We start from the raw sequence: 22,932 nt of genomic DNA, 5'->3' as shown, positions 1-22,932 counted from the left end.
TTGATACAGTAGGAAGTACTTGTTTCTGGAAGGAAATTTCATTTTCTACAACTCTAATCTGAAAATACAGCTTTGGGGGGAAAATAAAGAACAGGAAAATAGACAGCAAATTGCTAATATGCGATATTTTTTAGAGTTCTTATTGTTATGGAAAGATCCATAACATCTACTCTCACTGCTTATGTCACAGCCTGTTGCATTTCCACTGAAGAGAGAATAGTAACTTGCACTTTCAGCATAACTCACTTTTGTCCAAGAAAGGGATGAGTCTTGGTTTAGATGTATCAATATATGGAGAATATTCATCTGCTATCTTCCATAGCTTATATCAAAAGTTGGCCAGAATTTCTCATTAAATTGTACTTGATTTCTAAATGATTTTTTTTTTCTTTTTCTTCCACTGGTTGATCTCTGCTCAGTCTCTGGATATTTTATACTAGGCAGTCATTTCTTTAAAATAACAAAACAAACAATCAAACAAACAAAAAAAGCAAAAAAGCAGTAATCTCAAAATAGAAGTAATCCTAGGAATGAAAAAGATCTGCCAGTATGACTAACAACAAAACCTTCATAACAGAAGCCCAACTTTACTTTTGGGTTTTAAGTATCGTGTTGGAAACAGAAAGAGAAAGGGAAGTTAGACCTCCCCATTCCATATGTGGAATGCCCCAGCTGCTCTCCCCCTGAAAGTCCTATATGTATCAGTATTTGACTGTATGTTTTCATGAAGCAAAATGATAATAATGGCAATGATAATCTAATAAATTGGCTAATTAATGTGAAATGAATCGGCTAATAAATGCTGTACTCTACTGCATACTCTCTAAGTTATCCATGGGTCCATTAGCCTTCTACAGGTTGTCTTTGCTTCTATTCAAGAAATAGACTTGTTAGTTGGAAGATCTGGGTCCTATTCCCAATTCTGGTTTGTAACCACAAATCTGTTACAGTACTTTACACGTACTGTTTTTCATTTGTATACCTCTCTGAGTATACTCATCTCTAAATATTCCCAGCTTTCAGAATATTATATACCACTGGGATTTTCTTATCTTATTTTAACTGAAAATGGGCATGCACCAGGACTGTCAGTTTTAGTTTACTCTATTATAGTTAAAGTAGCAGCCTTTAATCATTACCAGCAATATTAGTGCCACTACATTGTTTACATCTTAAGTATGCTTCTAATTTTCCCATTCAAAGGCAAATTGTTGGTGATATTTTAATGTTTTTTTTTTAGGTAGCTAATGCCAGAATGTAAGGTTATGATCTTGATCTGAATACTTCCCAGATGTGTGGTAAGGTGAAAGGTGGAGCAGCTAACAGAACCTGACTTCCTATGTGTGTTAGTCAAAGTCAAGTGAATTCTAAGTCAGGCATAATTAGAGAATGAGACCCTCAGAAGCATTCACCTTCACAACTCTTTGAGATGAAAGCTTAGTATTTGGGTGAATGTAACATAATCCACATGTTGGAAGAGAAATCAGAATCAGCTGCCACTGTCTTCTTGCATGTGTTTTACAGTGTCCCATTAGCCACTTTCTTGTCAAAAGTCAGTGATCTTCTCAAAGCTTAAGGTTTTTAATTAATTTACAGTGGAATTAGGTCCAGGTTTGAATCTAATGCCAGTTCTACCCCACTGACATCCACTGAGGTTTCACTTTGCATATGGCAGACCCAATTTTGGAAGAGATTTTTGATGGAAACTAAGGATCCTCAGTGATAGAAGCTTGCATAGCTCTTTTCCACACATGAGAGATCATAAAAATACCAGAGGAGAAATAGAGCAACTTAACGAATGTTGGAACATGGCCCTGTTCTGAGCAGGGAGATCAAGAGATTTTCCCAACTTAAATTGTAATATGAATCAAAAAGACATCTAGAAATCTTTTCTATGACACACAACAGTGGAATCACCTGATACGTAAAACAGTTAAGATAATTAGAGCAGTTTACTCTGTGTAAACATTGTGGCTTCAGTGGATGAAATTCTGAAATGGAACTCAGATATTCAAGTTCTATTTCAATCTGCTGTTATTCTGCAAAACAATCTCCTGATTGAACGTAAGTTACTGGCTTCTAAACCGGCTCTCTGGTACCTAATGATACTGGAATAAGGGTCACAGGTTTTCAGGAATATTGTATTATTTACACTATTATGTACACAATGGGAACATGTCATTCAGCACTATGTCTATCAAAAGTAAATAGAAATAGTCTTTTTTAATGCACACAGATCAGGACTATTTTATGAGGCCTGAGTAAGAAGACATCGCTGAGTATAATAAATCCATTAGTCATTTGTTTTAGTCCACCTATTTGTAAGTATTAATCCAGATTTCTTGAAGAAGAAAGGTCTATGATGGGAGAATGGGAAGAGCACAAAGCTGTACCAGGTGAAGTTCAGATTGGTCATTAGTAAAAATTTCATTACCGTGGGGGTGGTCAAAAACAGGGCCTGGGTGACTGATGACAGCAGTGAGTACCGGGTTTTGCCAGCTGATATCTGCAGCAGCAGCATCAATATCTTTGAGATTCTTTCAAAAACTTGACAGAACTTGCACCAGATAATAGAGAACTAAGAAGTTGTTTTGCTAAACTGGAATATTTAGTCTCTGATTTATTCAAAATTTTATGGGACACCAGCTACAGCTCAGTGTATATACGAAACATACGTAATATGGAAATTACAGATCACTTGCAAATAGTGTCAGTATCACAGTGATGTTTCTCTGCTGTCATAAAGAAGCGAATATTTGTAGAGTAATTGCAAATCATATCAATATATCAAAATAGCAATATAGTTTATATCTCGATACAAAAAATAATTTTCTTCTAGTTTTGTTATTGTCTGCTTTCCCTGGGGGCTTGCACTTTTTTGTAGGCAGCTGACAATGTCATTGGAGGCACAGAGTGGGATTAGGCAGCCCAATTTCTTTGTAGCAGCACGGAAGTGAGTTAGAGTGAGTTAGAATTGTGCAGTTGGATGACAATAGATTTAGTGGTGCCTTGTAACTTTTGATTGTTGTGTTATTTTATACACAGCAAGGATCTCCCAGAGCGTGGTCTTGGCGCATGCAGATTTCAAGCAGCATAATAAATAAAGTAAATAAATAGACTGACAGTTTAAAGGCAGCTACTGTGATTCTCAGTCGAATATTTCAGCTTACTCTTTTTGTATGAAGCTGATTTATAAAAAATTTTTTGTTGTTGTTGTTTTTGTGACTTCCATAAGGAGAGAGGAGAGGATTACAGTGTGGATTTAAGGAGAAAAAGAGGCCCTAGAAATGGTGAATAAAATGAGAATAATTTATCGGAGGTAGGCAGGGGAAAAAGGACATTGAAAATAATATTTACAGAAGTGTTTCTGTGAAATTTGTGCCTTAGTTATTAGAACACTTACTGTCTGTAAACCTAATTTTTGAAAGAAGTCCCATAGATATCTAACTCTTGTAGCTGGGAGTCAAGCTTTTGGATTCTGAACCCCAAGTTCAATAAGATTTACCAGTTCTGACTGGCTTCTCAGTAGCCAAAAGTGTTGAATATTTCAGGAGGTCACATGTGCACCATGAACGTTATAATTCTGTGCATTTCTGAAAGTGCTGGACATGCTAAGCAAATACTATACAGAACGCTGTGTAACAAGTGCAACATTTCATTGACTACTTGTAGGTAAAAACATCTGTTCTGGAAGACATCACACACTCCAAAGCATCTGCAAAGAATATAGAGAAATTTCACCACCCTTATTAAAATTTTTCCTTAATACCAACTCTTAGTTTTCTGTCTTGTTGAGCCCACTGTTTCTTCTCCTCTTCGATGGAGTATTCCTCTCCTCTTTTAGGTACTTGGAAGTTACTCATATGCTTACTCTTTCGAATCTCTTCTTCTTAAGATAAACAAGATTAATTTATTTCACTTTCCTTTTCAACATGTCACAATGCTAGTTGTCCATCTTTAGACACATCTTGAAATGAGCACAGAGCCCAATTTATACATTCCAAGTGCTGCATGCAATAGAAAGATTTTCTTTTGTTTTACTCCCTCTACCCATGCTCAGATGTTTTAGGGAGATGCTTGTTTTTCATGCTGTTCACTCAAGTCCAGACTGTGGACAAATAGCCACACAGAGATTTTTCTGCAAAATCTTTTTTTTTCCACCCTGCATTTGTATTTCCTCAATATCTCATTCCATCCTGGCAGTGAATCATTGACAGTTATTCTTTTAATAAACTTTTCTAGCTTGATTTTCATCGCACTTAAAATACAGTTTTATGTGTACTTAGTGCATTTGAGATAATGTAATGTGATAGGGTCAAAAGCCTAACTAATTAGCTCTTTTCAAGATATGAGCAGTTACACTGTCATAAAATGAAATTTATTTGACAGAATTTGCTCTTGACAAATTTGTGTTGGCTGCTTCTCCACTTCTTTCCATTTCCCTATATGAGAGGATGTATATGTATAAACTAAAAGGCAAACTCACCGTTTCAGACTAAAGGTCAGTCTGATTTCCTGCTTTTGGCGTAGCAGTGGCAGAAGCCCAAAAAGAAGAGCACATACAATGACAACTGCCTATTATGCTTTTCCAGTATCTATTAGTATTCAGTTCAGACACTAATGTTGGTATTCATGTCCTAGAACTATATTTCTTTAGTTAATTGTTTGGATTGCTCTCCATGTATATTGACATCCCACCAATGTCTGCTTTTATCTAACAAGCAGAATGTGAAAAAATAAATTATTTTGTTTTCAGCATCTAGCCAATAATTTCATTTGAGAGACATCATAGTTTTCCTTTCTTCACCTTCTCAAAGTTGCCCACAATTCCATTGCTCAACTAATTACTGCTACACCCTTAAAAGCCTAAATTTCAGTCATTTCTCAGGCTTATTCTTATTTCTGACCATGCATGTCCCTCTTTTGTGTAGATTCGCTACTATTATTCTCTCTTTTATGAGATGAGAGACTAGGCAGCCTGCATGTTCAAAATGGAAGCACAGACAGATTAAAACACTTCATATTTTCTATTTCCTAAAAATTCCTTATTCCTTTTCTGTACTTTCCTAAATTTTTGTTTCTACTATCTGTTATATGACTGAGGAGTGGTAGTTGAGCCATAAGCTATAACGTTTCATTTTTATGAAATCAACATCACTCTTCCCTATGTGCACTTTACAAAACCCATCTATGTTTAATTTTATCTGGTATTTTACTGCCTTGTCAGCTGAAATCCTGTAATATCTATGCATTTGCTCCCAGTTGAGGACAAACAATGCAAAAAACTTTAAGTGTGACTTTTCTGAAAAAAGTGATTTCTTATGTTCTCTACTTTTAACCCACTACTTCTTTTTTTATTGCTACCTATAGATCAGCTCTACAGCATGTACATAAAAGAGATGATGCCTTCTAGGGAATATAGTTGCCCCATTAATAAGGGTGTGCATAGAAAATTTTGCTCTGGTTTGGTTCCTTTGACTTTATGCATTCTCATGCTGGGCCCTGCAAGAGGAGGTGTACACAACCTTGGCAGCATAAGCAGCACACTGGTGGGATGCGACACAGTCTTCACAACATGTCAGACACTCAGAACTGAACAAACTTACTAATATATCAGAAGGTTTGCCTAAAGTCTTTAGAGGTAATAGTCAGAGTAAATATGTCCCAGGAACTCTCACAGATACGCCAGTCAATTCTAGAAGGTGTAAGTATGACTGTCAGACAATTTTAATTAAATGATCGAGGGTCCAGGCGCTCTTAGCAGTGTTAGGCAGTAGCGTAACTAAAGTTACATCTGAATCTGGCATACGAGTGCATAGAGGAGAGCGCCAGCAGTTTGCTTGCCTTAACTTCACATATTCCCTAGCAAGGATTCTGCTGAAATTGCAGGAAAAATCCCACTTACTGTCAGCTGAGGGTTAGATAGATGCCAGTGAGTTGAATGGGATTTTGTGCTGTTAAAACCCAATGAGCAGAAGACTCAATTTAAACATTGTAGGCTGAATAGAAAATGTGGAAAGAATGTACCAGACATTATGTATCCCATTGTCCACTAACTGTACCAAGCATAGCTTTGTATACTCACAATTGCACAGGATTCTGGTGTGTTTCAATAAAAGAGAGAAACAAGAAGATTCCAGCGACCCAGGCCACACGTGCAATTAGATCAGATAATCCTGTGTGCAAAACATGCTTGTTAGCTGTTATCTGAAGATGTCAGTGGGCAAGATGGGAAACAAAATAGAAAGAGACTTGAAGATAATGAAAGCAGAAGAGTGCGAAGTGATTGTGCCCTGCAGATCAGCCTTTTAAGTTTCTGTATAAGACTGACGATTTTGTCATTCTGCTTTTTGATGAGGTGTTGAATGAATGTTTAAGAAGACAGCACTTATCACTGCTCATCAGGAGTTTAAAAAAATTGTTTGTACTAGAAGACTGAAGATACCAGGTCCAGCTAGGTTAGAAGACAGTCAAGTATTAAAGATGAAAACACTGTGAAAGACGTATATCAGGTGCTTGTACTAGCAAGCAAGAGTTTATATCTGTGTGCAAGAGTACAGACCTTATTACTTGTTTTAGTGTTTCAGCATACCATTGATGGTTAAATGAAATTATATGGATATGTAAGACAAAGTATAAAATCTAACATTAAAAATAAGATGCTGGTAACAAGAATAATACTTGCAGTTACTGAATGGTACCTTTTTCATTGTATATAATTTAGGATGAATTAAGAATTATTTGTGTCAAAGAAAACAAAAAATAAGTAGGCAAAGCAACGAAATCATGATCCAAGGTCATCTATGTAAGTAGTTCTTTTAAGCTAATATAATATTGGCCTTAACATCTTCTTCTGCATTAACAACTTGCAATGAATTTCTCAGTCCATTCACAGTCTCTTTATTTACCCCAAGATTATCCATGCTGATATTATTTTTTTCAGTAAATATCTCGTCTGAAAAACTGAAGACAGTAGTTCATTGGCAACAGATTCTCCAGAGTTATGAGCTTCTCATAGTCTTTGACAATGTTAAATTATAGACCCAAATTATATGAAAACGAGTATTAGGAGCAAAGACCTATCTTTCATTTTGTCACATCCAGAGCAATCAATAAAATAATTTGGAGAAGAAAAAAGCTGTAAAGGACTAATATGAAATGTTGTTTGCAGTCATTTACTGATAACTGATTCTAATAACCCTTTCCATACAGCTGCCCCAATCTATTCTTCCAAAATCTTCATTCTGTTCCCTCAATCATTATGATGTTTCTTTTTAAAAAAATGTTACTGTTGTGACCAAGCTATATTGGGATAATTTATGACATTGTAGATGAACACTACTGAAAATATTTACGAGTAACTGCCACCTAAGATAATTACGTGAAAAATAGTGATCACTATCGCTGTCCAGGGGTTGTCTTACATTATAAACAAACAGATCCCATATATGAAGTACCTTTTTTCCTGTGAGAAACAAAAACACACATAAAGCATTAGAACCAACAACTAATTGATGTGGCGAATTAATGCATTTGGCAAGATTTTTATGTAGAAATACAGTAGTAGCATGATAGCGCTAGAATCTGTACCGAGCCATAAGTCCCATGAAAAGGAGCCTTTAGAACTTCATGATTTTCCATTTTACCCGAAATTTAGGTCATTTTGTTCATACAGCTTTAGAAGAGGATCCTACCTTCTGGCAGTGCAGTGTAAATTCCCAGCTTTGGTGCTACGGTTATGCAGTAAGTTTCTCTTTGTCTCCCACCTTACACAAGAAGATAAGTATTTGAGAATAGCAATTGAGAGATATTTTCCAATCTCACTGTACTGTATAACAAGGAGTTGAGTTGAGATCTATCACAACAAATTAAAAATAATTCTTTATTATAAGATTCCTAAATAATTCTATTAAAAATAATAATTAAAAATAATGAGAGAAATGTTCTCTCGTTGTTCTTTCATGTTCATCGTGCGCTGCTCAGCCCTCTTGACTAGAATAGCTAAAACAGTCTCAGTAGGAGGCAACAGACCTGTCTCTTGGATAAAGACTGTTGAGAGAGGAGCATCAGAGGCCACCTGCAGCACACTGTTTCATACATCATACAGCACAGATACAACATCTCATTGGAATACCTTTTATTTATCTGACTTAATTAGCACCCAGGCTCATTTCCATCTGCTCTTATCTGCTAGTGCCTAAGTGCCTCATTATATATAATTTGTGCCCAAAGTTTTAATATAGTGTGTTTGCTAAGAGCTTATAGCTGAGCATTAGCTGACTGCCTGAGAAGTAAAGACCTGCCTTTCTTGAGACTGTAACTGAAGGATAATTATTTCTCTAGTCAATCACCATTCATTTTGAATGTTTCATTCACCATGACATTGGCTGTATCTTATCCTTTCCTTGTGTGTTAGGCTGGGCAATAAATGGAAAGTTTCTTCCAATTCGCTCTCTTATTGAAATTGAAATTAGTACAAATGGTAAAATGCAGGAGGTGAATATAATATTCATGAATGTGAAAGATAAAATGGGATCCTGCATAGGTTACAAATGAGCAGCTCCATACACCTTTGAGGAAATGTATTGAGCAGTATTGGTATCTTAGAAGATTTGCACCATCTTATGTATTTTGATGGAGACATAAAAATTTAAGTCTTGGAAGAACTCCTGAATGCCTGGTCCTGTCTACTAAATGGAAACATAAACAGTCTGCCAAGTTTCGATTAGGATTTGGATTGGTATCCAAGTTTCCTTATAAAGACATGAAGTAATCTTTCTGCTCTATTCAGTACCCATCAGACCTTAGTCAGAATACTGGTCAGTCTTGGGCACCTCACTTTAAAAAAAATTAGCTGTTGGAAAGAGACCAGAAAGCAAGCAATAGGAGGTCTAGAAAACAGGAATGACTGCAAGAACTTGGATTGTTTATTCCTTATCGTTGGTTTGTTTCATATTGAAAGCTTATTTCCAAGCCAGACCATTCCAATGATTTTGTTTACAGTGCTTCTCCACAGTTATATTTGGAGGGTTGGTGAACTTCAGCGCAGAGGCAGAGAAAAATATTAGGGGGAAGGGAGGGCTGGAAATCCTTAACTTGCCTCTGTCAACAGAGCTAACAAACCAGGTAAGCACAACAATGCATCTAACCATATATATCAGTTTGGGGTGTTCTGTTTTCCTCTTTTTTTTTTTTTCTCTTGGTCTGTGAATTACTACAATAACTTGGTCAGTTTGAGTTATCAGTTGTAACTCCTCTATCCCAGAAACAGTTCAGACAATTAACTCTGACATTTGGCAGCCTGAAGTCTTCAGATTCTTACATTTTCCATCAACATTCATAGAGCTAGCAGTACCTATTCTTGTCTTGGCTCAAAGCATGTAGCTCAAGAAATCTAAACTATGATTGGTATAGATACATATGTTTGGCTTTATAGCCACTCCATCTCCATAGCATAAATTAAATTTAAAGAAGGAAGAAAGAGCCTTTGTCATCTTCTCTCTCTTTAAATAACTCCAGCAGTACTGTGGAGAAAAGATGACATGATTGCACATAAGTGATGAAAGTGAGGGACAAGGTGTCCCTAAAAACTAATCTGAGCTCAAATGAAAGCATAGATGTGTTCTCTTGCATTCACTTTGGTGAAGTTTCACATCTGACTTTTGACATCTAGCAGAGAAAGCGCTGGTATTCAGAACTGCCTATTTCTTCACTGACTAGTGGATAGAATTCATTTTTAATTACATGTCAGAATGTATTTCACATGCATGTCAGGATTGCTTCCTGACATTCAGCTACATGAAGTAGCTAAATTTAAGCTCCTCTTTTGCTGGCTAACAGATCTTACTATTGTATCAAGATTTTCTCTTCGTATGTACGATAGTGTTTCCATCTTTCCCTTTACTTAAGTGTACAGAGCAGCTTTGGTTGAGTGGTCCTTGTTCTGTTCTGGAATCAAACTCATAAAAGGAGTAGATAGGAAAGGAGGAGAAGATTATTTTCCTTTAATCCCTCTGTGGATCTGATAAAGAGCTCTAATAATTAGTCTTTTTTATGGTCCTTGTGCACAATGGATGTTTCGTGATTTATGCCAATACTGTTCTCATGCAGGAGGGCTCTGAAGTCCTGTTCCCACAGTCTTTCAGAAGTTTGGACATTTATCTCAGGCTTATCAACATGCATCAGATGTCAAAAACCTCATGGGACATTCACATTTTGGTTACATTTGATCTAACTATGACATATCAGAAACTTTCTTTGTGGTATTTCAATGTTTGAACATCTGATTTAGAGAAGGAAGGGTTGAGGTCTCAACAAATATTAAATAATAATAAAAAGCACCAAACTGATTTTAACTTCAAATAAAATTTTGGTTTTACGTTGAAGCTTAGGTTATAGTTCAAGTTGTTGCTTATTTCAGATTTCTGTCTGTAACTTTTGTGTTGCAGATTTACACCTGAAGCTATACTTCACATGCAGCCACAAAATCCAGAACATTACATTTTAGTGGAACTACTTTGCTTGATTGAAAGTGCTTCCAAAGGCAGCCCTTGTATATGCCATTTTATTTTTCGTAGGTTTATTTTCTGCTCCATAATCTTCTTCTTTCTGAAGTCAACAATTATTTAGCAAAACAAATAAGAAATAGGAATGTGTTCTGATTTGGACATGTTTTCAACATGCCCTCCACAGATGTAAATGGTGGAAGAGGAAGGAAACAGACTCAGCAGCCTCTCATTCCTTAGCATTTCACTCTTTTCCTGTATGACCTCATCCAATCAATCTTCTCACTTCTTTAAAAAATTTGTTTTCAAATCACCTGTTAAGAACAGGTTTTTGAACAGTGAAATCTTCAACATGATGCTTTATCACCTGCTTTGCGTGATCCAAGCCACCATCAGTCAAAAGAGCCCTCCCAGAGACTATCCATGGATGTAGACCAAGCCAAACATCTCACAACTCAGGTTAGAAGTGTGTTGCCAAGTCTCTTTCTCTCTAGTTACCCAGTTACCTGCCAAGAGCAGCAGCTGCCCTCACAGGCCCAGCAGTTTCTTGCCATCATTTAGGAAATGGAAAACTTTCAGATACTCTCAGTTATCATCACATACCATCCAACTGAAATCACTCTTCATCTGCAATATTTATTCACAAGAACTAAAATGAACAGGAGGGACTGGCTGTGGATTTCCATATATGTGGCATCTTGTCTGAGATGGCAAGACTCTGAACAGGGGAGGATGCAAGATATCTCTTTTCCTCTACTTTAAAACTAGCATGGCAAACATATAGTGCATTTTAAGAACTTACTTTACACAGGACAAAGAAAAATGGCCACTGCTTTGCAATGCAAGGTTCAATTTGGCCCCAGAATCATGTGGTTCTTATTACATGACGTGATTGAGTATCGATAATGTATCTTGTACCATGTCAAGTTTACTGTTTTCTAACAAAGGAAAAACCTTATTGCAGACTTCCATTACCTGAAGGGGGCCTACAGAAAAGCTGGGGAGCAACTTTTTATAAGGGTAGTTAGTGATAGGATGAAGGAAAATGGTTTTAAACTAAAAGAGGGTAGATTTAGACTAGATATCAGTAAGAAATTATTTACTGTGAGAGTGTTGAGACACCGGAACAGGTTGCCCAGTGAGGTTGCAAATGCTCTCTCCCTGGAAGCATTTCAGGCCAGACTGGATGGGGCTCTAATGGGAGGTGTCCCTGCCTACAGCAGGGGGCTGGAACTAGATGGTCCTAAAGGTCCCTTCAAACCCAAACCATTCCATGATTCTATGAAGAAATTGCCTGACATAATTTCAGGATGTTGTAGGATGTTATGTACATTTTTTGCTTCATATCACTGACATTTTTATAAAAGCATAAGAAATTTTGAATTAGAGTTCAGAATTATGAAAGAGTTGGGTTTTTTTTTGTTGTTGTTGTTTTGTTTTAAACAGTCCCTCTGTGTGCAGCAAGACAGCTTTCTTTTACTTTCTCATTTATATAATGATCACTTTTATAAACCGTAAAAATACAGTTTATTTAAGTTAAATATATTTGGGTTCCACTGGGAGTATTCCTAGCCCTTGGGACCTGTAAATACAGCACATGCATAGCTACAGGGCACATCTCTTGATATTTAAAATGTTTCTAATTATGTTGAGATGGAAATGGTTTGGATATTGAAAGCCATGCTTTTACAGTGGATGTGGTCAAAGGGGATTAGTTACAATTGTTAAAGTTTACAGAGTAATGGCTGTAAAATAGTAGTGTACTATCTGTTTTAAAACCATAACGGAATCCACAATGTTTTTCTGTCCTCTTTTTTTAACTTGTAATTCTATTTTTCTTTCCACACTCCTAAAGAACACAAAACTAGAAATTAGTAACTACTGACTAGATTTTTCCCCCTGAAAATAATATTTTTTTTATTGCTCATTATCAAATCTCATTACAAATGAAATTATTCAATAGAAATTATTTACTTTATTAATTTACTATCTGATGATGCTGAGAACAAAATCAGATACAAAAAATGTATTAGTATTTGAAATACTGTTTCTGATTCTGTCTTTACAGAAAACTAACATGAATTCCAAATATGAAATGACATAGGCTAGAATACAAAAACAGCAAGTTCAAGTTAATTTGGGTGATTTACTTGGTTTTTACTTGAAAAAATTTACTCTCTATTCAGTGGTTTGACCAGATTTCTAAAGATTGATTCTGAAAATGAGAAGGAAGATGACTTCTGAGATGACTGAAGATGAACTAAACATAAAACAGCTATCTTTATAATGAGAAAAACAAAAGGTCTGAAGACAAGACCTCTACTGAGAAGAAGGATGGGAAACGTAGTTTTTAAATTATAAGTACCTAAGAAATGATTAACTAAATGAATTAATACTCATACCAAATCTACTCAGTTTTCATGAGTGATGGGCTAAAATCTCCATTTTAAGAGAGAAGTGTTAGACGTCATACATTTGCAAATGATTTTTGAAATTAATGTTTCTAAGGCTATTCTCTTAAACAAGATCTGCCAGTAAAATCTAGGTGAAAGTCTTATATAGAAAACCAGTATAAGGAGCTAACAGTTTTTTCAGTGTTGGTCTGAACAGGGCCATCAGGTTCTTCAAGATTCTCTTCGAAGAACCTAAAATTTATGAACAACTTAAATGAAAGAATTGAAAATACCATCATAAATGTTGTTGATTCTATTAAATATGGAATAGTTTGCAAGTATTTTGGAGGTCTGAATAAGCACGATGTATTAGAAAAGTGATAGAATAAAGAAAAGACCACTTACCTGAAGCATATGCAGAGTATGAAACTTAATTAGGAGTAAACAAATTCACAATTATATGTTAAGTTTGCATTCCTTTCAAATATTTAAGAGTGGTAAATTACAAATTGAGATGAATCATGTTCCTGTGAAGAAGAAAGAAATATGCATAAATGTATGAAAACGCATATATCCATTGCAGGAAATGTGAAATATTTCTTCCTGTTTCAACACTGGTAAGACATTAGTAAGAGCACTACAGCTGTGCTGTGAGGACATGAATCAGAATGTTTAAAGGTCTAGAAAATCTAAAACCTTTAAGGAACACACGGAAAAACTGGACTAGCCTGGAATACTGAAGATAGTAGGTCGAAAAGTAGATGCGATAACTTCTGAATGTGTAAAAGATTTCTGTCAGGAAAAAAAAAATCTTTTTTCCTGCCAATTTACTGTTTAAACGAGAAATAATGGACTCAAATTGATCACGTCAAAAGATCATGTCAGATACCAGAAAAACATTCCAATGTGAATACTGTAGATAAATCACCTCTAATTTTACAGAAGTGTCTAAGGACAATTCATCTATCAACAATAGTTTTCCTATTTAAGGCCTAGGATTGCACTTGCCACGACATTCTTTCAGCTATATTGTCTATGACTATGTATAAATTCTTACTTCCAAACTGTAGCAGGTGAAGAATATTAAACTTTAAAGTGTTTATTCTTGAAAGACAATGGAAATTATCTATATTTTTTATTTCAGTGCTATAGAAGCCTAGTCATGCTGCATGACTATCACAGAAACTATGAGGAAAATATAGAAAATTGTGCACTCTCAGAAAAGTCAGTTTTATTAGATGGTCAATACACTACAGTTTTATGCTTCATACTGTATGTCTCAATTGCTTTTCTTTACACATTCCTGTTGAATTTAATAATGACTCAAGAATAATGAAATACATATTTTCACCCTTACATCAAAGAGGCTTGATTTAAATCCAGTCTGTTTCAACGTTCTGGAAATTCCTTATCACTTTTGTGTGGAGATCTGTGTCAGATGAGTTGATGCTCTCATATTGACCTCTGGAATTTGTGTCTACATCACTGACACCTATGAAAGGATTCCCATTGCCTTGAGTAGATTTCTATGAAACTCATGAAAGAAATTCCTCAATGAAAATCTGTAAATGTTGATGAATAATTTCCAATTTAGAAAATAGATAATTGAATGCTTATAATGAGTGCATAATTCCATAAATTCTCCAGGATGTGCACTTAGCAGCAAGGTAGATACATACCAAGCCAGATCCCTGCTGCCCAAGAGGCAAAACGTCAAGAGTAGAAAATCACATAACATTTTTTAACTTCCAAATACACAAAATATAGTGAGAATATATCCCGGGTCAGTAGTTATGAGAACAAATTGATAGTAGTTTTGAAGAATTCAGCTACATTTAGCTGCAGTTAATAGCATAATGTGGTGGAAACAAGTCAGTTACTGTGCTTTATAATTTTAATGTCATAGGATTGCTCATGACTTTCTTTTGGCTGCCTCATTTAAGATGTAATAGCATAGGATATTGTGACCAAATTTTACCAGAAGCATATTAATATATTTTTATATATTCTGTGAATACTTCTGTTACTTTATCTTGGGTGTTGTATTGCAGAGTAATATATCATTGTTATTCAAGTGCAAAATTGTTAAAATTAAGTAATTCAATACGAGTTTCATATTTAAACACTGTTTTTCTCCAGCCGCTCTCAGAAGTTTCACATGTGTAGTAGTCTGTTAATCCAATATGGTATGATTGTTAAAGGATAATGTGACGAACTGTAATTTAGTTTAATCCATTTCAACATATAACAAATAACAATGGCACATTTTTCCGCTATCAGATTCTCTTTTTATTGTTACTAGTGTTGTTAGAGATGGAACCAGCCTAGTTTTACTGATGAGACAGTTTGGGCACACAGACATTAATTTCTGCACTAACATTCTTCTGACTAAGAATCTAAATTCTTCTAATCTTTTTTTGGCATGGAAAAGTCCTAAAAATATTTTACTTAGATGAAAAGAAGACAGTGTTGTATCACACTTTCTTACTCTTTAATGGCTTGTCACCCACATAACCTAAAGCGTTCTATTTAACACTGCTTTAGAGACTTCAGAGCACAACTACTTTAGGGGATAACCAACAGGAGAGAAGTATTGAGGACCGCTGCTCTGTGTTAATTCTCTAGCAGAAAATCAAGAAAGAAACTTCGTTTTTTCATTGTTGTGAAAATGCATAACATTATTAAGTAGAAAAATCAAAATAGCCTTTGGCCAGTATGGGCTCACAGATCTGTTTGTCATGAGCTAGCTATCCAGACCTTAAGGAGACCTCCCAACCTTTCTTGAGATTAGAGAGTGCAACTCTCTTCATTTTCTCTTCATAGAGCTCCTTTGCAAGTGTAAAGTCAGCCTTAAAAGTAGGATATGGATCTTAACTGACTCTACCTGCACATTTTCTGGATCTTTCTAGATTATTCCACTAAAGTCATCTTATTTTCATCGAAGGACCTTGTGCTAATTCCAACCTAACGTTACTCAGAAATAACATATGGAAGTTCTGTTTAGATTTTTCATTTATCTAACTGACCATATCTTTTTCCACTTGGCAGTACTGAGGCAGTTCCAGATATCAGAGAGGCTTTTGCTGCTACTGAATTGGATATCTCTGAGTTTGGAAATTGTTTTTCCTGCTCCCTCACAGGTAGCAGAATTGCAGTGTCATGTGTAACTGTGTCTTCACTGTTAGATCAAATCCCCTGAATTTCAAGCTTGAGAGGGGATTTGTGCTGATCTATTCTCATATAACTGTAAGAAAGTTAGTGGATATTCAGCACTATCACAGCATAGGTGAAGACATTTTGGTATATATGTATAAACTCTATCCTTAGCAGAGCTGATTTTTCATGATGATTTCTCATTTAATAAAAAAAAAAAAAAAACAGTGAAAGAGTTTTTGCTGCGTACTAAAGTCCACATGCTTTCACAGTGCGTAAGCAGCATAGTTTTCAGGGCATTTCCTGATAAAAGCACTGAATAGCCAGCTATACTGTTGATGTGTTGTTGGCATAAGGAATTTTTAAGTAAATGAAAAAACATGAATTTCCTAGTTCTTTCAGATAAAATTCAATGGATATAGTTAGGAGGAAATTGTTGCAGGTTCATTTTTTTAAGTGAGCTAACTCATCAGTGTTGTTTCAGGTGACCCAATACTGTTTGTTGGCTCCATATAGGATATTTTCCTCTAAGATTTCTCATTACTTTTGCACTTCTTGCAGTTTCCTCAGTGGTAGCCCCTTTGTGAGCACTGAGTTAAATGGTCTTGTATTTTGAGTATTAGTACTTCAACATCAGTAGAAACTCTGGAGCCTCAATGCTACCTGAAGAAAAAACCCAAACATTTAGAAGTCATTTGGTTGGACCTGTATTTGTTCTATGTGAAAGTATATGTGCTAAAACAATGTAGCTATCCAATTGCTTTAATAATAGCTGAAAACAAACTTCTGAAGTCACTCACTATCTAAGTGCTACTATCTTCTACCGGTCCCAACTCAGTATGCATAAAATACAGACAGAAAATACAGAGATGAAAAACTCTGTCTCCCATCACTGGCCCCTTGAGCCATCCAGTATCCCAGAAATAGTTTGTTTTAAAGAAACAAGGCTTAATCATATTTATTACAAACAGAGTAAAATGTTTCTGATATCTGAAGGGCAAAGAAGATAATGTGGCCATTAGGGTTAGTCTTACTATATCCCAAGATGTCAACACGCTTGCCAAAAAATGAATTTATCAGCTCAGCATAGCAAAGAGATTTAGTTTATCTAAATGTCCTACAAGGAATAAATAGTTTACCACTGGTTTTGTAGATTGGGATAAATCTAACATTCTATTGACATATGCTATAGATTTAATTTAATGCTGTGGTTCAGATGTCTCTTCTGATAAATCTTAGGAAAATCTATGCTAAGAAGAATGGAGCTGTTTCAGTATTTATGGGATTTAAAATGCGGGGTTAGCAAAGGAAACATGTTAATTGAAACAATATTTGTGTATGTTTTTGCAGTGGTTTGGAAAAGACTATTGCTGAAGTCTATTGGTCAGTTGGTGCTGAATACTAGAGGTGGAATATTGTTGAAGTTTTTTGCTGTTTTTCTGTAGTGAGAAAATCCTTTAATGAAGCAATTAAATATTTTAATTTCTATTTTTAGGCATATTGGAGATAACATCTGTAGAAATTGGAGTTGTGGCAGTTAAGTCCATCAAAAGCAACTATTACTTAGCTATGAACAAAAAAGGAAAAGTCTACGGCTCCGTAAGTACTTTCTTTTACCTTCTCAACAGATGGCAGTAGTCATCATTCCTCCCCCTGTTACCTACTGAAAACCCTACTTGCCCATGTATTACTTCTAAATAAAGCCCTTCATCAAAATTTCATCCTCTGGCAGTATCACATCCATATGCTCCGAGTTCCAGGCATTTATTGTGCGCACTGCTTCAGTCACATTTCTTACTAACTAATAGCTGATTGAGAAGGATCTACAAAATGTAATCATTAAGATTAGATTTCCTTGTTTTTCTGTAGTACTACCACATTTATTAGACTGTATTATTCTGAAATGATAACTTGTACCCAAAATCTTGTAAAACTTCAGCTGATGTCTAACCAGATTGTCTAACTATGAATGCTGAGAAAATTTCTAGAGCAGCCAGCTATAGATTGACTATACCAATTGATATGCAAATTTGTAGACAGTACAAGGAGACAGATTTTGACTGAGAAGAATTTGGCTATCATTTGAAAATTGTCCATAAATTTGCATTTATGTAAGTCTGTGTTAACTGGTCTTTCCATTAGAAAAAAAAAAAAATTACTACCCAAATATTTTTAGCAGGAAGCAGTATGACCTATAATTCTAACAAACTCCAGTTTATACTCACAGATCCACACAATGGCACAGACACCAAATTGTTGTGTTGTTACATATTGTTTTCTTTGTACAAGTCAGCTACAAAGGTAATGAGCCAGTTTTCAGGCTTTAAAGAGAACAATGTAGCTAAGTCTGTCCCTGCTGAAAATTGCAAAGTAATGGTAGCCTGAGACTAGCAAGAACATCAGCTAAGCTCAGGGAGACCTAAACATCTGTCCACTGTGTAAAGAAGCAACTCTTTTATGTATGTGGCTTTAGTTCATACAAACAATGCAAACTGTCTTTCTTCATCCACACTGTTTCTAGTCGATCCTGGTTCACAAAGTTACCTTTGACCCCTAGCGTTGAAGAACTGTGTTAAGAATAGAAAGGCCTGAACAGAGAAATTATTCTTTAGCTCCTATAAATGCAGATTTTAATTTGAAAAATTACACTAGTCAGAAGAACTAGATGATCAGTGGTCAGTCCTTGACCGTTGATAGGTGTAAAGGTACACTGAGCATCTGACAAAGTTAGCTTTTGTCAGTTAAGCTCCAGTGCTACACTAATCACAAGTATGCTTCTGGACCTACAAAAAGGTGCTAGCTTAAATCACCATCATAAATTTGTATGTCTCCGTTTAACACAGTCATCTATGATGATCTACCCCAAAACCCGCAATAAGTTTTCCTACTCAAGTTGTTAGCCACTGCTGGTGTGAGAATTCATGCCAACCATACACACGCACAAAAAGAAAATGGAGCAGCTTTCATGTACCATAGGTGGAAACTGCTGCCAAAAGATTCAGTAATTCACAGTGTATTAGAAATAGTGCTGACAGGAGGATACGAATGTGGAGAGCCTTTTTTTTTAATTCCAACTGAGATAATTTTTCAATATTCACATAATAAAATCACAACATAATGACTTATCAAAACGTATTCCATAATACTTCAGAGATTTCAAGAATGCTTCTGTTATTATTTTTCCCATCCTCCCAAGACTTGCAGATAGACTTATATTACTACAGTGTGGCAGCTTGCAGATGGATATGAAAAGCAGAACTAATAAAAATTTTAAAAACACTCTTAAGCATGTGCACAATAGACACTGGTGCAGGGATATACTGAAATTCGTTTGAAATGAGCAAAGCAATTCTGGGCTGACACTCAGACCCCTGCCAATAATAATTCTTAGCCACTTCTCAACATCATCTCCTCTCTCTGTATTGTCTAAGAATAGAAACAAAAGTTTGGATTACAGTGTGGTTCTGCATCTGAGAAAACAAATCAGGACTCTGTCTCTCTGTTTTATCAGTTTTCTCTGTTTCTCAGATACGTTGGCATCTGACTGACTGGTTAGAACAAGGGAGACAAGGAAGATGAATTATTTGATTTATTTAACAAAATAACATTCTGGCAGATCAGAGAAATTATTGTGGATTTGAAATGTGATTGATAGTCACCTGCTTTCTTAATATCTTGACATGGGAGGTGACATATTATTACTGCAAGTAAAAGTTAAACAATCTGTATGTAAAACATCTGTCTGTATTAATACAATCAGTATTAATGGTTGTTTAAATAATTACTCATGCAAAAACGGGAAAACGTTTTGAGAGACCAATTGGATTTGAGTGTGCTCACTTCTGTTAAGAAAATATGTGTGCTCTGTGGTCTGAACAGCAACTAAGGAAGACATTAATGATAGACCAGAAAATGCCTACTATATCAAAGCACTGAACACTAGCTAGTTTAACTTTTTTTGATTTAAATTAATAGAAATGAAAATGTGTATTTTTAATTATTCTTATTACCTACCCTATTTCACTTTAAACAATGTAAGTCAGTCAAGCAATGTCCTTTTTATTAATGCAGATACTTTCTATATTTTTAGCTCAATAACTAAGGATTTTCATCATAATTAAAAAACCCCTGAATGGGGTATTTGTATGGTATTTCTATGGTATTTGTACCATAAAAAATGTTTCATTATTCAGATATATTTCTCATCTGGTTCATAAGTAACCTAATATCACATATAATTAATATATCATACTCTGAGATTCTGATGTGTTTCTACTTCAGCTGTGAAATGGCATCTCGTTATCTGAAATGTAGAAGAAATAAAAGGCCAGTTTTTGGTTGCAGTTTAACTATGTTGTGAATATTCCATTTTCAAAAGATTTCTGTAGAGAACATCAGTAATTATGTGTTCTAACTTATTTATATGTAGTAATTGCTCATTTGTGAAAACAAAGCATTTTTCTCTTTTCTATGGAGAAGCAGATAAAAGTTCATTTAATATTCTAGGAAAAAAAAAAATTGTGCTTGTATTTTTTATCCTTTCTAGTTAAACAGCAAGTAGATCTCCTTTAAAAATGGAAAACATTAATTCCTAATATTCTACCCAGAATTACTCTCAAGTTTACTTGATTATCTTCTCAATAAGACATAGGACTACATATGAATTGTAAAGGCTAGTAGATGAATCTTTTTTAGGCTAAGCCCATCAATTCAGCAAAGTATATGGGCCTCACATCCACTGTAACAGCAGTGTAACAGTGATTTATACTCATCAAAAAAGTCCTTTTTCATTGCCAGTGTGGTGTAAAGGATCTCACTTTCAATAAGAAATAAGTCTAAGCCATGCATGCTTGTTTAACACATGGTATCAATAATCTGATTCAAGATATTTAAGGGATGTATTTATTAGAACTGGGGTATGATGAACAATTCCAAGATTGCTACCTTATACTTTATGACTGAGAATTTGATTTAATACTGTTATATTCCACTACAGAGAAGTTGCATTTCTAAGTGAATTATGTCATTTCATTGCTTAATTATGCAAAACTGATCTTTTTTCCACTTTTTGCAATCTAAGTGCTGTTGATGTCAATGGTATGTACACAGTGAAATGTTACGTCTGTTCTGAAATGGTGTATTGGTTTTATTCTTTCAACAGAAGGAGTTTAATAGTGATTGCAAATTGAAGGAAAGAATAGAAGAAAATGGATACAATACATACGCATCCTTAAATTGGAAGCACAATGGAAGGCAAATGTTTGTTGCTCTGAATGGAAGGGGAGCCACAAAGAGGGGACAGAAAACAAGAAGAAAAAACACTTCAGCTCACTTTCTTCCAATGGTAGTAGTGTCATAGATGGAGGAACTATTCTATCAGTGCAGTTGAACCAAAGGCTCTTATGTCAATAATAATTGGTAATCTTCTTGAAGAATAATTGCAAAGAAATAGTGCAGACATCTGCTTGTTTGAAAAGAGCAGGGGAATCCTCTGAAGTTTTTGTACTAATTACTGGCAAATGAAATACTTTTATTTAATTCAGTGTTCTATCTTAAGAGCAAGATAGAAGCTGAATCAAAGGGGATATAAGTCATTGCCAGTGTGAACATTTTTTTTTCTCTCTGCAACAGAACTTAAGGAATGTGAGACAATCTAATGAATGATCTTCGTGGGGAAAGTTATTTATGGAATACTAACTCATATCAAAGACCTTAATTGCTCATTCAAGCCTATGAACAGTTAGACATGCAAGCATTTACTGGAAGCACTTGGGTCATATGCACAAATAAAGATGCTTCTGGAGAAGCCTTGTGGAAGAATGGATAGGATTAAGAAATATAATCAAAGCAGTATCAAACTGTTCTAACAAAACGAATAGTATGGTTTGCTTGTATGTTCTAACTTCACTCCTTTTTATTTCTCTCTAAATTATTTATTTAATAGGATGTTAAATATCTTTTTTTTTTTTTTTTAATTTGAAATGTTTTCCTCATTTGCTTCTTTGTTGTTTTCCCTTTTTCTCAGTACTTCACACAGGATTGATAAGTTAAAATATCAGAACCTTGTAAGTACTGTGAGAATAGGTAATGGACAAGGCTTTAAAGGCAGAATTTAGTGTGTATAATCCGTTTTGTTTTTTTTTTCTAACTCTCTTGCACTTAAGCAAAAGACCAAACATGCAGTGCTTGGATTAATGGTATTGTGTGTCTTTATGTTTGAGAGGTTTTCTTACTTATTAGCACTCAAAAACAAACTTCAAGAAATACTTGCTTCAAAGGGACTTTCTGCTATTTTTAAACTGAGAGCAGGGGCCACCTCTGTACTTGGGTATCGATGTATCTGTGTGTATATTCATCTGACTTTGACTTCAGTGTGGAATTAAGAACAAATGCATTGCAATCAGTAAGAAATTTTGCAGCAAGCACTGGGCTAGAACCTAGATGTGGACAGTCCTGTTAAAATCGCTGATAATTCCATTGTTAAAATTAAACAATATGAAATTTCCAAGAGTGACAGAATCACAGAATTGTAGGGGTTGGAAGGGACCTCCAGAGATCATCGAGTCTAACCCCCTGCCAAAGCAGGTTCCCTACAGCAGGTCACACAAGTAGGCGTCCAAGTAGGAGTTAAATTTAGTCTCTGAAAGATGAGATAGAAACACAGTCCTGCACTCCCTATTCAATTAATATGGCCATTCAGCACATTTGTCCTTGTTAACAGCTTGAAGAGTCACAGAAAAAGAATGGGAATAATACCTAAATAAGGACTGAGGGACAGGGAATCCAAAATCATGCTCGTGCATTTATCAGAGATTATTACTCACATGTATATTATATATGAGAGCCAACAAAAAAGCTGTGCTGGTATCCAGCTTTAGCAT

At 35.3% G+C, this 22,932-nt stretch overlaps 1 protein-coding gene across 1 annotated transcript in view; it reads left to right on the top strand.

Annotated features, from left to right (window-relative positions):
* The window catches only part of FGF10 (fibroblast growth factor 10), a 56,827-nt gene extending 34,168 nt beyond the window's left edge, over positions 1-22,659 (top strand). Inside the window, exons 2-3 of the mRNA XM_048931182.1 lie at positions 17,547-17,650; positions 21,213-22,659. Of these exons, the coding sequence (XP_048787139.1) occupies positions 17,547-17,650; positions 21,213-21,410 (302 nt within the window). The 3' untranslated portion in view covers positions 21,411-22,659. The remainder of the gene's footprint in view (positions 1-17,546; positions 17,651-21,212) is intronic.
* The last annotated feature ends 273 nt before the right edge of the window (positions 22,660-22,932 follow it).

This window comes from Lagopus muta, chromosome Z, assembly GCF_023343835.1.
Source record: "Lagopus muta isolate bLagMut1 chromosome Z, bLagMut1 primary, whole genome shotgun sequence".
NCBI classification, from domain to species: Eukaryota; Metazoa; Chordata; class Aves; order Galliformes; family Phasianidae; genus Lagopus; species Lagopus muta.
Note: the sequence above shows the minus strand (reverse complement) of the source record. Positions and strands in the feature narration are given on the sequence as shown.